Genomic DNA, 17,939 nt, shown 5'->3' with positions numbered 1-17,939 from the left:
TTTACATCCTTCACCCATCCACACATGAAATGGTTGTAACCTTCCATTTAAATGCTTTTAAATCCACCAGTGTATAACCAGTGTGTTCACGATGTCTTGATAACAAACAGCAGTTAATCACTGGACTCTGTGGACCAGTCTGTTGGATGGACCTCATATAGGAAAATATCCCCTCCGATTAGCTGTAGTTTCTTATATTTTTTCCCGGCAATATTATTCAGTGTCCACATACCGCACAGCCGCTTACCCCTCAAATGGCGATCAGAGGTGTGGTCACATGGGTGGTGAAGTCAAATGAATACTATCTATACTTTATAGAATGACAACATTGAAACGTCCATAACTTCTTCAAATATAATTTAATTCCTCTGTGTATGACACCATTGGAAAGCTTAGAATCCACAATTTCAGGATATGTAAATAACTCAAAACACCCCCTGGCCAACATGTTCCTGGTTATTTCATGGCCTGTCACAAGTCCCAGTCCTGCCAGTGTATGTGCGTTTTATGTTTATATTCATTTTTATATTTAGGGCATTTTATTGTACAGGGGTCTCATTCATAGCTGTTCCGCACAAAACTGGGCCTGAAAGATGAGCACAATACTTTCCAAGCAAACGAATATTTCAGAGACGTACAGGAATGATGGCGCTGGGGGTGTATTGAAGTCAGATTTGCACGCCTCCCTGATGTGAGGAGTTTCAACTGTGAAGGTAGCACGAATGGGCTCGGGTGTTTTTTTGTTTTGTTTTTTTTTTGCTTGCTCTGTGGCACTCACACATATTATAGCAGTGATGACTGCTGTAAATAACTTACTTTTCATTTATTAGTGAATATACACATAATGACTATACTTTTTCTGGCCCCATCACTCACAAACACCTCTTTCTCATTATGAAACTCCTTTTCCTTGTCTTTTCTGCCATGACGGAGCCTAAAATCCCATTAGTCAGCAGGCTCATTTTGATCCAAAAAACATTCATGATCTATTTTCATGAGCATTTTATTTATATATAGTTTACTTCCCGTCTGTTGTTTTAAGTTAAAGGTCCCATATCATGCATTTTTCACCCATCTCCATTTGTTCTAAGAACCCCAAAAACATAGTACCGTAGTTTCTGGGCTATAAAGCGCACTGTTTTATTGGCCGCGTTACAATAATTTAGCAATTTTCCATGAAAAATCCATTCAAATGCCGCAGCCTAACATAGGCCGCACTCTATTTGCTGATGAGGATGCCCTTCAGACAACTCGGCCAATCAGAACGGGCAGGTAGGCGGACTGCTGTACTCAAGTTAGGTATCACGGAAATGTTCGTGTTTCAACTAATACGTTTCCTGAACAAACCTAACCCAGCGATTTAACAACTTTTTACTGTATATCTTTCTATTATAAACTAGCTGACTTTTACTTCATCCACGCTGCTGCTGCAGCGGGCGCGCTCTCTCTCTCTCTCTCTCTCTCTGACAACATTTCTCCGCATTGTTGCTATGATGAGGCAGTGTGCATCATGACAAAATGAGTGATCAGAATGATTCAGTGCGAGCAAGAACAATTTAATGTTAACAATTTCATTGTTGCACCTGGTCTAATGTGACAGAGCTCAATTTTGTAGCGGCATGAAGCTTATAAAACCGGAAAAAATCCACAATTTAACCGCGTCACTGTTTTAGTCGCAGGGTTCACAGCTTAAGAAAAAAGTCACGGCTTATCGTCTGGAAATTACGGTATTTGGCGGTTATTTTCCCAAACTCGCCTGTTTTCCAGAGTTTTAGCCCTCTAAAAAGTGACTTTCTGTCCAACGGGCTGTTTGCTGCCTGCTTATGCATATTCAATGAGTGAGCATGTCTATACACTGACTTGCCTGCGAGGCTCCTGCATGACTCGCTCTGAGGCAGATCAGCGATCACCAAAGCAATTTTCTCTTGCTATCCACACATTGCTGTTCTTGTTTTCAGCCAAAAAACTGAACATTACGGTAAAACACATGGCTATTTAAGCGGCTATTGTGTGAGTCAGTCTCTGCGCTGTGAGTTCATCCAGCAGCAGCTTCAAACACTCACCGGAGTTTCAAGCTGCTAATTCACTTTCTTCTACTCCTCATCTATATTAAATACAGGAATAGTGCATTTAAGGTGGTAATCATTTGTTTATCACCTCAACCGTTGCGTTGCATTGGGTCACAAACACTTCAGATCAAGTCAAATGGGATACGATGTCTTCTCTCTGGGTGCCTACACTGCAGTGTTCACTGTAGACTTGGTGCGGCACAGGCAGCAGGCACTTCCTGGAGGGGACGGTTCAGAATGCTAGTGACTTCACTAGAATTTGAACTGCTAATTTTTCAGTAGAGGGCAATCAGCCAATCAGAGATCTTTCTCCCAACAGAGTGCTCCATGAGCTGTTTTAGACGTTAATATTGGCTGCTCAAGCTGCTTGTCAGTCTATGCACATTCACGATCTGAGAGTAGGGAAAGTGCAATAGCTGACGTTCCAGCAGAAGTCTCCAGAAGCAACAGTCTAAAGTAGGGGTCGCAAACTCAAATTACCTGGGGGCCACAGTAGGCAGAGTCTGGGTGAGGCTGGGCCGCATACCAAAACACTTTGGTAAAAAATGTAAATCTTCATAAACGTCATTACTAACAGTTCTTTAAAAGTAGGGTAGGTGATTTTCGAAAGCTAGCATGATTTTAAATGTTGCCTTCCCAACGGCTCTGCCTTTTCCGCCCTTTACTCTGTGCTCCGTCTCACTCACATGCATGCGCACAGCTGTGGCAGAAGAGGAGCTCAGCTCATCGCTTGTATTGTGTAAAAACGTTGTCTCATTCAGCAGTAAGTAAACAAACTTTACCATCATATGTTTAAAAAACATGACCAAAAACTCTGTTTTCAGTTTGCGAGCGGTGACGCACTTTCAGTGTGAGCTTGTGCATGCGAGGGGTCGAGAACGAGCAGGGAGACGTGATTGGTTAAAAAAAACGTTTTTTTTTTTTTCCATTGGTCGAAGTTATTACAGGTTTACAGCTGCTACAGTTGATGGATTTTTGTCGTTCCTTTTTCAGAGCGCATAAGACCTTAATTTTTCAACCAAAAATGTAAAAAGTGTATCTGGAGAAAATCACCAACCCTAGCTTTAATTTCAGGTATTCCACACAAAACTTTGGTTAATATACATTAAATCTTCATAAATGTCATTACTAACAATTCTTTAATTTAAATGGGTTCTTCTGAACATGAACTGCCCTGAACATGAGCTACATTTGGCTTGAGGGAAGAAAGTCTGTGCTTGTCACCGGCCTTTCTCTTCACTGCAGGATTTGAACATGACATGATGTCGGCTAATTGCTGTCGCTCTCCTAATAAAGTTTTTTTTTCAAGCAATGATGTTAGTCACGTGTTTAGCCAACCAGACGCACGGAGAACGTCATTTTCGCTTTTTCTTCCGGCGACAACAAGGCAGATAATGAACCACTCGGCAGCAATCGCCTTTTTTTGCGCTCAGTGTTCATGTATTTTGTGACGACATGAACATCATGACATTTTTAGATTGTAGAAAGTACCAAGATAGAGAGCGGAAAAAAGGCAATCGCCAGTGGGGCGTTTACTATCCTTCGGGACAGTGAGACATTAGCCGATATAAACCATGGGACGCAGCCACAGAGGCGTTATTTACTGGCTTTTATTTCCTAGTCTACAACACCGATGTTTCGTAGACTATAACCGAGGCGGATAGGTCTCCTATGAGCTCCCAGCCTCGGAAGCCGGACGGCGGGTGCGAGCTGGCTAGGTGGGTGGTTCCATCGGAGGTGTGCTTCCCTTGGTGACATCGTCAATGCACAGTGCTGTAAAGTGCCATTCATATTGTAACAAACTGGGTCCTATTTAACTGAGTTATGTTCCACGTGCCGTTTATTCAATGTTTAACAGGTGTTGTGGTTTCCCATGGCATTTGAAGCATCGTTGTTACGTGCAGCTTTCTCTGCCAATGTTCGTCTTTGTTTACATGTGTTTTGCATGTTGACTGGCTGGGAGGCATGTCATTACAATACAGTATAAAACACACGAGCCACACTAACATTACATTTTCACATTGGGCCGTGAGAATGAGACCTCTGGTCTAAAGGTACAAATGCGTTCGATAGGAACAGACTACGCAAAGGTCCCTCTGACTTGGTATGTGGGCACAGTCCGCCCCTCATACCAAGTCAGAGAGAGAGAGTGATAACAGACGGGATAAATTGCTTGAAAATCTAAGATAATTATATCCAACTTGGAGAGAACAGACGCAATTCATTTACAGTCTGGACGTGAAGTGTCTGTATTTCTGCTTAGCTGGGCTCGGCTGCTTGTGTGTGAGGAGTAGCTCTGAGCATTTAGTTACTGTCCTCACAGCAGCTAGTGATTCATGCTTTCCTGTCTCTAAAACATCAGAAAACTCGTATAACACTAGATAGTCCCTACATTTGTCACTCGTTACTATGGAAAAGTTCCACAGCTCTGTGCGTTCACGCAAGCATTCACAAGAATACCATTAAGGGAGGTTTAAGTTTCATTCAAGAGGGGAGGTGGGAGCGTGGAGCGTCTCACGGTTCTACATACTGCAGATTTAATTGTTTCAACTTGGCTCTGGAAGTGAAACGGCATTGTTTTTTTGCAAATTTGTGCATTCTGAGGTTTTAAAGTACCTGTAGAAGCATAATGTATGCACCAGAAAAAATGACAGAGTAGTAAGTGATATCGCAAAAAACCCAACCAATTCACAACCCTAACGGAATTAAGCTTTAGAGGTGGTTGGTCAGATGCAGACACAGGGTTTATTTGTCAAAGGTTGCAACAGATGGGCCAGCTAACATTCGGAGGTTAACCAGCTGGGAGAGAGTTTCACTGCAATTCTGCTGCTTAAGTGTTTTGCTAATGTTTAAACATGGGTGAGTCTTTGTGCAGAAACTTTTGTGTACGTTATCAGTGTGCTGTTGCTGGCCTACTTAAGGCGGTCTGACCAGAACTGACCAGGAGAGCAAGTTCTGCAATTTACCATATCATGGGTGTGCACTGTCATTTTCTACCATTCATGTAGAATTGTAGATGTTTATTTCTAGTGTGATAGATCCCAGCCTTTCAAACATCTGTAGGATTTCTTTGTCAGCCGTGTACTCTGAATAGGGGCTTCAACAGTCCCCCTCTGTGAACCAGATTTTTAATGCATATCTCAATTCATCCCCAGTGAGGACAAGAGGTTGTGGAAAATTCATAGTAAAGAGTCATAGTAATAACTGTGTGTTGCTTATTTTTGTGTGTCAGGAGAAGTTTGAGACTCTACAGACGGAGTTGCAGGGCGTCACCGCAAACAAGATGATGCTGGAGAAAGAACTACAGGAAGTGATCTCTCTCACCTCTACAGAGCTTGAGGAGTACCAAGAGAAGGTTTTGGAGCTCGAGGATGAGGTTGGTGTTCACTACATATAAAATAGAACTAATATCCTCTTAAATGTAAAGGGTTTCGTTCTGATAAATAAACACCCTATGAGCAGAATCTTTACTTGCACAATACATTTTAATGTCAATATTGTTGTTTGCCTTTACAGCTGCAAGAATCTCGCTGCTTCAAAAAGCGAATAAGGAAGTTAGAAGATGCCAACAAAAAGTTAGCACTCGAGCTTGAACGCGAAAAGGGGAAACTCGCCGGATTGGCACAATCCCACAGTTCATTGCGGGAGCATGCTAACATTTTGGAGTCAGCTTTAGCAAAACGGGAAGCAGATCTGGTCCATCTTAATTTACAGGTGAGATGTGGATCATGCTCTTATTGGGAACAATCATGGATGTTAACGTGGATAAAAATATTTGAATTTTCTTGCAGGTTCAAGCTGTCTTAAAACGAAAGGAGGAAGAGGACCAGCAAATGAAGCATGTGGTGCAGACTTTACAGCTTGCTTTGGAAAAAGAGAAAACCAAAGTTAACAATCTAAAGGAGCAGGTAGAAGATCTAATAAGCTTATTACTATAAAGTAGTGTGTCCTCAATAAACTAAAAAGGCTTTGGGTTTTCCAATGTGAAGCTTTTGATACTCATCAGTGTCTTTGGACATGTCATGTGGGAATGAAATGGGCCTTTCCTTAAATAGTTCCTCAACAACAATTAGTTTTTGATGCAGCTGCTCAGCAATTGAAACCCATTCTATGAAGCTCTTTCAACAAGTTGTTAAAATGTTGAAATTTGACGCCAGTTGATATATATTTTGGGATATACTTTAACTTAATATTGGCTGATACAAATCTATTTTTCCTGTAGGTGGCAGCAGCAAAGGCTGAGGCAGCGCATAATAGACGGCACTACAGAGCAGCCATGCTGGAACTTACAGAGATAAAGAAAGATTTGCAAGCCAAAGATGACCTGGTTAAAAACATGCAGAGTGAAGCAAATAGAATACAGTATGAGCTTTGGATGATTTAAGATTCAGAATACTATTACAAAATCTATGCAAAATTTCAATTTCACATTTTTTTCTATCTTGTTGTAGATCTCAGGATGAAGAACATGCACGGGAGGTTTCCAAGTTCCAAGAAGAGCTGTCAGAAGCTTACTTACTGCTTCAGACCCTGCAAAGAAAACTAGATGAGGAGTTGGCCAAGCAGCCTCTCACTAACCAAGAGGTAGGAATACTAACTAAATGGAAAATGTGTTTTTATATACTTGTATTTTAATACATTGACAAGACTGATTCAATTATATAATATAAATCATTGGTGTCTAACAGTAAACCAAAGTGTAATTGTAAAAATGACCAAAAACGTAACCGTGCCAGAGGTGGCATTTTATTTCATTTAATTTAATTTTCTTGTGTATTTCATTCTTTCAACAAAGATAAAATGAACATGCATACATACAATAAATGTACATTAAAAAATTTATAAAAATTAGCAGAAAGAAGTATAAATTTGAACCATCTGCCCCTATCTAAACAGAATAAATAAAGCATTTAAAAATTTAAATTATTCTATATAATTTAATTCATAAAATGTTACTGGAAAAAGAACCAGCTTTTTGCTGAGCACAATGAGCCAGGAGATTGTTGTTCTATCATTTTCAATCGTTGATTTGGAGGTGGTTGGATTCTATAGTCATGACTATTATAAACTCCCTGAGGTCCTGACTAAAAAGAAAATGCCAGTCAGCACTAACACCATGGTAACAACTGAGGAATTGGATAAATGGTCTTACCAATCAGACATCCCACACATACAGGCAAATGTTGATTTGTCGATTGGTACCAACACTCCCAAAGTATTGGAACCACGTGCCAATATGGTACCGGCCACAGGAATGGCCCATACACTGCAAGAACCATTGGGATGGATCATTAATAGTCCACTGAGTGGAAGCAGTAGTACCTTGGAGACAGAGTTTCCTTCTGCCACAGTGAACAGAATCGCTGTGAGGAAGTTGGTGGGATTGCTGAACAGTCAGTATTTGCATGATTTCAATGAAAAGATTTATGATAAAGAGGAAATGTCAAGAGAAGACATGAGGTTTTGGAAAATTGTTAGGACGTTACGTCTAAAAGTGCTTTTCAGGAAAGAGCATCCGACACTCCTAAACTATTTGTCCAAGGTCCAAGCAAAGGCTATTTGGGCTCAAGAGGAGATTTACAATAGATGAGCTGTTCCATCATGAATATGCAAACCTCATTAGTGATGCAATCTCTAATGGTTTTGGGCGACCTGCCATTCTTAAGACAAAATACAGTATTATGGAAAGGCCTGTAACTAAGCCTTGTCCATGGACGTTAGTCATAAATACCAATTAAACATTACAGTCTAAGATATTTTATGTGTACATTTACCACCAATGATGAAAATTTGGCTCTTTTGTTTGTTTTTTTAATTGAGGCCCTGTCTGTAGGAGCCAGATTGTCCATTTTGTATTTGAAATGCTTTATTAATTCCAGGAGGAAATACGGGTTTTTACACTCTGTTATTTTAGGGACATGCTTCTCACACACATAGGCCTGAATATCACACATGCACAAACGGGACCTGTGGACATGCATTAATGGAGATGTCAGAGTGGGGCTGTTTTTACTATGAAGGGAGCACACCAGAGCAGTTTTGTGGTTCGGTGCAATGCTCAAGAGCACCTCGGCAGTGCTCGAGAAGTAACCTGGCGCCTCTCCAGCTACCAGAACAATTTCCAAACCATATGGCTTTTGACCGTGCTATCGTATGTAACACCATGGGTCAGGAGTATGCTTGTGTATTTGAGCTGTTGAAAACGCAATTTATTGGGCAAGACTTTAAAAAGTTGCCAATCAGCACAAGAAAAGGACAATGTTTGGATATTCTTGTGGTGTTTGAGCGCTTACACCTGTACTTAACACCAGCGTGCACATATAGTGTCAAAGGGCCACTATAATTATATTTTATGTTTTTTAATTCTAAACATTTTACAGTAGACTTTTACAAGGTAAATAAACGACAGATCCTTGTTCCTTACTCTTTCAATATTTCACCAAAGATGTAGAAATGTTTGTACAGACATTTTAGAATGTTATTGTTGAAAACATAAAGTAAAATACTAGATTGTTTTTTTTTTTAACTAGCTGTAAGTCATATTGCTCATGTACTTATTATTTTAAGTTAAAAATGTATTGCCAAAACTTTACTATACTTTGTACCATGACTTTGATGGTCTGGCTCACCTATGATCGAATTGAGAGGACCCTTGAACTGGAATGAATTAGACCCCTGCTATAGACACTAATGTGTAAAATTAATTTCTGGCTTAGGTTGAGGACTTAAAATGGGAAGTGGAGCAGAGGCAGAGGGAGCTCGAGGTTCAGAAGCAACAGCAGGAGATGATTGAGCAGTGTCACCACAAAGAGTTGGACAATCTACAGACTGCTCTGCAGGCAAGCACTCATTAAAAATATAAATGTATATTTTTCAAAGGTATGATGTTCACAGAGATGTGTGTTTGTCTTAAATTTAATATTACACTCATCTTACTGTCAGTTAACATTTATGTTTCTGTGCCAGAACATCAAGGTGGAGCTGGAGTTGGTGCAGGAGGAGCTCGGCAGTACAAGAAAAGATAAGTTCATGCTGCAGGCTAAAGTAGGTGAGCTGAGAAACGGTATGAAGTCAGTCCTGCTTCAGAACCAGCAACTCAAACAAGACATCAAACAGAGTCGTATGAGACAGGTAACGCATTCTTTTATTAACAAAACACCATTGTTTGTTTGTTATTTTGTTATATTTAGTTTTCTATGGATTGAAATTCAGCAAAAACGTTGCAACCACCCTCATTTATTACCAGATTAGTGAAAGCAGTGCCACTTTTTAAAAGTATATCATTAGTGGCTTTGCAAGTGTTTTATATATAATAATCCAGTTTACCATTTTTTATTTGACTTTAATTTTATCAGTCACTGCATATCCCTTTATTTCCTTATCCAATACTCAATTAACCTGTCCATACATTTGCAAGGTGCCTTTCATAATTTATAGGAACTATTACAGTGCCCGTCGGAAGTATGTATGTATTCATATAGTGGGAGCTTAAGTGGAGTTGTCAATTATGGTGTTTGGTGTATTTTTCTGTAATGTATGTTTTTTGGAGTCTTTGTGTTTTTGTGCATTTTTTGTATAAATATTTAGTTTTCTGTATTTTGAATCATTTTCACATTTTTGTTGTTTGGTGTATTTTTCTTTAATGTATGTTATTTGGAGTAATTGTGTTTTTTTTTTTATCTTACAGTTGTCTTTTTGTGCATTTTTTGTATAATTGTTTTTTGTTTCCATTGTCTTGTGATTCTGGAGTCATTTTTTGTATTTTTGTGTCTTTTTTGGTGTTCATTTTCATATTTTTATTCTGTTGTTGTGTTGTGTACTTTTTGTATAAATATTGTTTAGTTTTTTGTTTTATTTTACTCATTTAGTATATTTTTTATTATAAATGCCTTATGTGTGGTGTGTGTGTGTGTGCGTGTGTTCCCGTGAAATGTTTGAGACGCTGATAAAAAAAAACTTCATAGACATTGTAGCGCCAATCAGAAAAATGACAAAACTGCCAAAACAAAATGCAATGCTCCAAACTACATGAGTGAGTAAGTAAATTAAAGTATTATCTACAATTTGGCTGTCTTTTTTTTTAAAACAAAAATCATTGTTTACCTTTGAACCGAGTGGCCAGATCTTTGCTTTTATGCGCGGCACAACAGAGAATGCGCAGTTTTCCAGATGGAGTATTGAACGGGTTGAGCTCAATACCGACTCTAGTGAAACAGCGCGCTAATGAGCAATTACACGGACAGTTATATGGTTTAAACAACGAGACAACCAGTGGCTGATGGTTTCAAATGATCTATTCAGAGAGCTCCTGTGTTTGGGACGCTGAAGATAGCATGGCACAGAAGGAAGTGGAGTCCATGACCCGCAATTTAAAGGAAGTTTGGGATCACGGGAATAATTTTAAATAACCATGAAATATTAAATAACCATGAAATATTAACTTAAATAACTTTTAGCAGTACAAAAATGTTTTCAATATTGACCTTTTCTTGTTTAAACCCAAACAAACTGTGACACAGTGACGTCATGAACCCGGTTCATGACGTCACTCAATACCGCGCTCATTGCCGAGTGTCGTAATCTTTAAATGAACATTTTGAATGTTTTCCCACACCAAATTACTCCAAAATAACAGATGCACACACTCGTGGTATTTGGAAGCCGTTGACTACTGTCACGGCAAATTTGCGGTTGACCTCATTTGGAGACATGATTTATTGCTCTGGTTGAATGTTAGAGTCCAGTCGAACCATGATGATTTTATAAAAAATATTTATTATAAAACTAAATAAAAAAGGAGTAAAAAAGAAGAAGTGTCCCATCCTGTTTGGAGTAAAGACGGCCAGGTACTAAGCAGGATGGTTCAAAAGGTGTTGTGTCCGGCTCAGGATATTCATGACTCCCCCACAGTTTCACAGTTTTAGCTTTATACCGATGACAGAAAAAGTTCCACCCTGAGGTGAGGAGAAGGAGGGGGTCAGATGCCCAACAGTGGAAACGTTTTGAGGATGATGAAGACGTGTATATTATGAGGAAGGTTGGGCGCCACTCTTATCTGTCCTTGATCGTGTGTGTGCGTGTATATCTGCATGTGAGTTTGAGTTTGGCCTTCAGCAGAGACTCTGTGTTGCACTGTGGATACAATATGATCTGTACTGTTTAATCTAACATGACTCAGCTGTTCAAAAGTGCAAAGAGTAATGCAGTCATCATGTATTAAAACATGACAAATTGTACACCTGAACACACATTTGACGATATGATGATGAATATAATAATTGCCATAACACTACGTTTCAGGTCATACTCATACCGCATCGGGGAGATATTCGCTCATATACACACACAGACTTTTCTTGCATTATAGATAGATAACTTGAGTAAATAGTAGAGGTTCGATATTGTATTTTTTAGAGGTGTCTCGATCCGATATTGATATCGGATATCGGTTTGATATCACCCTATAAACGAATATTAGATTTTATCGGACTGCATCTAAAATCGCTGATATAAGCGCTCCAATAAAATTTTCTGCTCCAGCCCTTCTATCAATAGGTGACTGTGGTTCACACTCTAACAAAGTAACCTACTCTTGCTGACTGTTTTTCTTTGTTTGAGTAACATCACTTGATCAAGCCGTTTCTAACATTCCACAATACAAAATAAGTAATAAAAGTATGTATGATTCGTATCAGATCAATATTGGTATCAGCCATTACGCAAGACTGCAATATCTGTATAATTTTAAAGAAGTGAAAAAGTCCCTCGTAATTTTTTGAAATCTGATAGGAAATTTTGTGTTGTGTGACAATATCATCATATTTCTGAAATTAACCGATAAACACATGGACCCTCTCACACCTTACTATTATTAATCATGTACATCATATATCTACAGTACTTTGAAAGAACTTGTTAAGCCTACTTCTTTTTTTTATTGTAACCGTCACCAGTCCTCTCAAGGGAAGGGTGAACCAGACATTATTAGAAGGAGAAGAAAAAAACTTAAGAAGGGAGGGCAGTGTTACACCCTATTAAAGGGGGAAATACAAGAGAAGGGGAGTTTGGGAGGAAAACCCTTTGCTACTGTTACCTTTTGCAATGGGTCTATTGATTTCAATGCAGAAAATGTACTGTAGGAAGTATAACCCTGTCTTGTTGTTGCTGTTGGAGCAGCAGCGCATTGAGCTGAAGAGTGAGGGGAACTCGTCCAATGCAGTGACACCTGTTAAGATCCCAGACTGCCCAGTGCCCCCCTCCCTTCTGGATGAGTTATTAAAACCATCGTCCTCTGTCAACAAGGAGCCTCTCAACAATTTGCACACCTGTCTGCGACAGCTCAAGTAGGCTATGCCTCATCTCGGAAACACTCATTTTTGTCTCGTAGCAGTTTTTATGAACACCCAAACTAATGCTCTTCTTTTCTTCCAGAGAGGAAATGGACAGCCTGCAGAGACAGATGGAGGAGCACACAGTGACAGTACATGAGTCAATAGGCTCATGGGCAAACACGGAGGATGGACTGGATCCACTGGGTCCTCCAAAAAGCATGACATCATCACTCCACTAAGTAACATCTCAAGTGAAAACAATAGTAGACAAAGCAGCAATTGTAACAAGATGGTAATGGAGGGATAGTCTAGTTTTACCCACAGAAGCACTTTGCAGGCTTTTGCTCAATTAGGATTTTTTGAAATAACAATTGCTGCCAACTTTTGTCTTTTCTTCCATCTGAGATGCTTTTGCAGAATCATATTTTTAAACAATGACTTTATCCCTTGTTCTTTCTGAGAGGATCTCCCTCTATACATTTGTTGTTTTTCTACATGCATACATACAAATGCATGAATGAAAATAGCAGCAGGGTTCTGTTCATGCTGAGTATGACATTTAGTTTGACCAAATTTTCCTTGAAGAACAATTAAATCCCTTGTGTTTGGGACTTTGAAGGCTGCTCATTTGTGACCGTCAATTTTCTTTTTTTTTTTAAAGAAAATAGTTTATTGGGATGGTCGCCCGTCTAACAACTTGACTGGCTTTGGCTTTTGACCCACAATTCAATTCATCCATGCCTGTGTAGATTTCAGATTCGCCTAACACAGCTACATTTTTGTATCATTTTCTGCTACATTTAATAAACATAATCGCTCCTTGTCATGAAGTTAAACTAAGCTCGCGCTTGTTACTTTGTATTCTCAATAATACAGTGTTCATTAATGATGTAACCATATCTCCTTACAGTACGTTTATGGGCTTCAAAAATATTTTTTTGTATTTGTTTGCATGGACTGCAGTTATTTGTACAAAAAAAAAGCCTTAAGCAATCTTTAAATATGCTGTGCAATGTGATGAGGGTGAATATGTCAAAATGTAAATCAAAGCAATTTATTACTGAAGGACTGTAGATGAAACATGGATGGTTGTTGTATTAACATGTTCAACAAGAAATTGATAAAAAGTTATACGGTGAAATGAAAAAAAAGGTATTTCTTTGGAATGATAGGTTGTGCAATGAGATGTTTCTTTTGTTGCATTGGTACAGACTTTAAAAGGGAAAAAACAATCTTGTTACTGTTAAGCTGCATTTTTTGGGGTATGGGATAAGTTATTTGTTTCCAGAGTTTAATATATGCAGATGTGTTTTTATGATTGTTTATAAAACAGTTAGTTGATAGTACATAGATTAAATTTAAGGTATAACTTGGAAAATATGAAACTGATTTGTTCTGAATTCTCTAACAGCTGTACTTAACTGTCAAGATTGTACAATGAATATTGAAAATATTTGCTACATTATTAGTTCTTCTCATTGAGAGGAATATATATTGCAGCAATTTAACAGGACCAGTAACTTGCTGAGACAACCTAATAATTTGGACTGTATTATCTGTTTTCAAAGACTTGAAAGGATTAATTATTAAGGTAACATTTGTCTTGGACTATGTTATTGTATTTGTTATAAAGTTGCACTAATCTGTGCTGATTAATGACTTGCAAATTAAGTCTCTTGTTTTACTAAATCTGAATATGCTCTCAAGGCATGGTGTGTGCGAAGAGAAAAAATGCTTAGTCAGTGTGGCATTAGTTGGTAAGCATATCCCAGATCCCATTACATTCCTTTTGTGTGTTTAAACACATTTGGATTTTTAAAAATGCATCAGGCTTTGCAAAAGGCCTGGGGTGTAATTAATCAAAGTGTTCTTAAACCAGTCATCTTCTCAGCTTGAAGATTTAATGATCAGAGACGTGAATAAACTGATTACTCTGATTAAACTGCCAATAGAAACCTGTGGAAGCCCGTTTCCGCCACTAATCACCAAGGAAAGTCATAATTATGGGAAACAAAGTCATAATTATGAGAAAGAAAGTCTCACTGTGGTTGGTGCAGAGTTAACCGTCTGTCCATTTAGATGTGAACACTGTCCAGTCTTTTTTTTGGTAGTGCCATACAATCCCCCCCAGAACACTACGCTCTCAAAATGCTGGCCTACTCGTTGTTCCATTTGTCTCTAAAAGTAGTATAGGAGGAAGAGCTTTCAGTTATCAGGCCCCGCTTCTCTGGAACCATCTACCAACCATGGTTCGGGGGGCAGACACCCTCTCTACCTTTAAGGTTAGGCTCAAAACATTCCTCTTTGGTAAAGCTTTTAGTTAGGAACCAGCTCATAGCTCATAGTTAAGCTTATAGTTAAGATGCAATAGGCATAGACTGCCGGGGGGGTCTGGCACGCTCAGTTGGAGAGGGCGTTAAGAGAGAGGTCATTTAGGTTAGAGAGGGACCGGAGAGGGTTCCATTCCTCTCTCAAACACTCCCTCTATGTCTGCTTCTTCCCTTGTGTGTTTGCTCCTGTACTCCTTCTGGCTTTTGTCTTGCAGGTCCGTGGGATCCTTAGTGTGGAGTTACAGAGTCTCAACAACTCTGTCTCCACCCTTTCCTCTGCACACACCCAACACAGCATAACGTGGATGGCTGTTCATCATAGGAATGGGATCCACACAAGGTTCCTGCTGCTTAACAGAAGGTTTTCCTTGCCGCCATGATGAATTCATGTTGGGTGTGGGATACATATGTGTATATACGTATACACGCATATGTGTGTATCCATAAAATGAAGAGTTCGTCCTTAAGACTGCTCTACTGTAAAGTGCCTTGAGATACCATTGGTTATGATTTGGCGCTATACAAATAAAAGATTGATTGATTGATCATTAAGAGCGTTCAAAATGACCAACAATTGTTTTTGCCATGACAACTTGTCATTAACCAGGGCAAAATAATCATCCACTGTTGTAGTCATGACAACTTGTCATTAAGAGCAGACAAAATGACCAACAATTGTCTTTGTCATAACTTGACATTGATCAGGGCAAAATACCCTACCAAATTTTTACATTATGACCACATATAAATGTGGTGGGTCTGCTGGTGCCTATCTCCGGCTTCCTTTGGACGATAAGTGGGTGTACACCCTGGACAGAGAACCAGTCCATCACAGGACGATAGACACATTGACAATCACTCACACTGCAATCCACTCCTCTGGAGCAATTTCAAAATTCCAATCAAGAGAACGATCATGTTTTTAGATTGTGGAAAGAAACCGGAGTACCCGGAGGAAAGTGTCCACCCAAGGACTTTAACCTTTGTAGCTGTGAGGCTAACGTGCTAACTACTAAGTCACTGTGCGCCCCATTTTTGAACATTAAAAAATTGTATTTGGCAATTGAAAATTGCCAGATATGTTGTTCTCGTAGGAGTTCTTATTACTATAATTTTTCTTTCGCAACTCCTTCGTCCGAGAACTCCTCCTAGGCAAATATTGCAGCACAAGTGACACATATGTCATCTCATAGGGACAATGTCAAGGATGTGCAGTCAACCTTTTTTGGCGCCAAAATGTCAAGGTTGCGCCAAGTGACAAAATATTCCATATTGCTACAAATATTTATCGTACAAGTTCTTTGCTTACATTTCTGAAAAGCTCATCTCAAGTGGAGTATTTCATTTTCCTTGGATCAAAGCTGTACCACCAATAAGTAAAAAGATAGGTCGGGGTCAAATTTCATGACGTCAGAAAAAAAAACGGACAAAAAAAGATGGGAGCAGGTCGCTGATGAAGGAAAAAACGGGCTGTGATCAGTGGGAGGGGCCTATAATGTCACTGGAAACCAACAAATTACAATCAAATTTCACACAAATGACATTTGCTCAAGCATATTCAAGACTGCCTTAAAACAATGCCCATCATGCCTTGCGTTTTCAACTGGCGCCATTCATGGTGATGTTAGCAACTATAGGACGCAATAATAGGAAAATGCATATAACTCTCAAATGCAAAGTTCAAACTGCTTGATATTTGATACACGTGTTGAGTGTCCAGCCCTAAACAAGACTCAATGTGAAAATTACCCATTATGCCTTGCGTTTTCAGAGGGCGCCGCTTTTAGTGGTGTCCGACACTTACAGTAAGTAAGTTATTTATTTATAAAGCGCTTCTCGCAGATAAAATCACAAAGTGCTGTACAGAGTTGTGGGGAAATTAGTACAAGTGTATCATCAAATCATAATAAAACATGCATATACATCACAGGAGCAGCATCATAAAGGATAAAAAAATAATTTAAAATCCAGTTAACTAAAAGCTTTTCTGAAAAGCAAAGTCTTCAACAGTTTCTTAAAATAGTCCACACAGTTGAGCTCTGAGAGACTGGTGCAGGTTATTCCAGAGTCTGGGGGGGGGGGCTGTCTTGGGCTCATCGCACGGGCGGCATCAAGGAAAGGCGATCTGGCGCACCTTGGGATGCTTGGTCGATGTGCCTGGGGGCCGGCGGGGCAACTTGCAGCATCCCCTTGGTGCCCTCGGCGACTATGGGCGTGGTCGCCGTCTCTGGGGGTGCTGCTCTTGGTGCTGCTTCTGTCCCTGGTCCTTCTGGCCTGGGGTCCGGTCCCTGCTGGCTCTGGGCCCACCGGCGGGCGCCCGCTGGCTGCCCGTTCGGTGCGGCTCTGGCCGTCTGCTGGGCGTGAACCTTGCCTCCTCTGCTGGGGTCTCAGGCGGGGGGCTCTCTGGGCCCTCCCCTCAGGGGTTGGGTGCTTGGGTGTGGGTGGGGGGGGGCGGGAGGCCTTGGGGTTGGGGTCGGTGGCGGGGATGCGCTGGGTGCTCGGCTGCTTGGGGCTTCCTTGGATGTGTGTGTGGGGGGCGGTGGCTGCCTCTCGGCCTGAGATCTTGGGGGCGTCTGGGGGGTTGCTCGGCCGTGGTGGGGTGGCCTGGGGCTCCCTGGTCCCCACTCTTTCTGCTGGCCTGGCTGCATCTGCGGGCCCGGGGCAGTTCCTGGGTTTGCAGTAACGGTTTTTGCACATATACTGGTATACGATGCACTGGCACGCCTTAGGCTTAACTTTAGACACGTTAATCCCAAATACCTGCTTTAGGTACTACCACTCACTCATTCCCCCTGTCCACAGCCACCACCATTATAGCTAAGCTTCACACTTGTCACTATACTGGCTTGATTACACAACATAATAACACAATATGTTCTACAACTTCACATCTCACCCTCACTGTAAAACAATCTATTCTTCCCCACCCTTTCTATTTCCTACCTTGAGTCTCTCCTCCCTGCTCCCTTTCCCCTCCCCTTCCCCCTCCCCCTCCACTTAGGTGTAACACTGCTCTCCCTTTTCATATCCACCTTCTAATAAAATATGTTTTACCTTCCTTAGGGAGGGCTGGTGATGGTCACAATTAAGCAATAAAATAAATCAATTTATTATATTGCAATAACAAAACATGCATAATGATTGCACTTCTTGTTGTGTTGACCTTTGACAATATGTGCAGGCAAGTAAAAAAAAATTAAAAAAATTTT

The 17,939-nt window shown here is 40.2% G+C and overlaps 1 protein-coding gene across 5 annotated transcripts in view; it reads left to right on the top strand.

Annotated features, from left to right (window-relative positions):
- The window catches only part of golga3 (golgin A3), a 53,621-nt gene extending 39,554 nt beyond the window's left edge, over positions 1-14,067 (top strand). For 4 of the 5 annotated variants that reach the window (XM_028456765.1, XM_028456764.1, XM_028456766.1 and 1 more), the window contains 9 exons: positions 5,302-5,445; positions 5,586-5,783; positions 5,861-5,977; positions 6,292-6,431; positions 6,521-6,653; positions 8,786-8,908; positions 9,036-9,200; positions 12,246-12,412; positions 12,501-14,067. In XM_028456765.1, coding sequence (XP_028312566.1) covers positions 5,302-5,445; positions 5,586-5,783; positions 5,861-5,977; positions 6,292-6,431; positions 6,521-6,653; positions 8,786-8,908; positions 9,036-9,200; positions 12,246-12,412; positions 12,501-12,639 — 1,326 coding nt within the window. In that variant the 3' untranslated portion in view covers positions 12,640-14,067. Of the gene's footprint in view, positions 1-5,301; positions 5,446-5,585; positions 5,784-5,860; positions 5,978-6,291; positions 6,432-6,520; positions 6,654-8,785; positions 8,909-9,035; positions 9,201-12,245; positions 12,413-12,500 lie in introns of those variants that run through there. The other variant, XR_003674762.1, reaches the window with a different exon arrangement.
- The last annotated feature ends 3,872 nt before the right edge of the window (positions 14,068-17,939 follow it).

The sequence above is a fragment of the Gouania willdenowi genome, chromosome 9 (genome assembly GCF_900634775.1).
Source record: "Gouania willdenowi chromosome 9, fGouWil2.1, whole genome shotgun sequence".
Taxonomy (NCBI): Eukaryota; Metazoa; Chordata; class Actinopteri; order Blenniiformes; family Gobiesocidae; genus Gouania; species Gouania willdenowi.
This window is presented reverse-complemented; position numbering and strand designations above follow the sequence as displayed.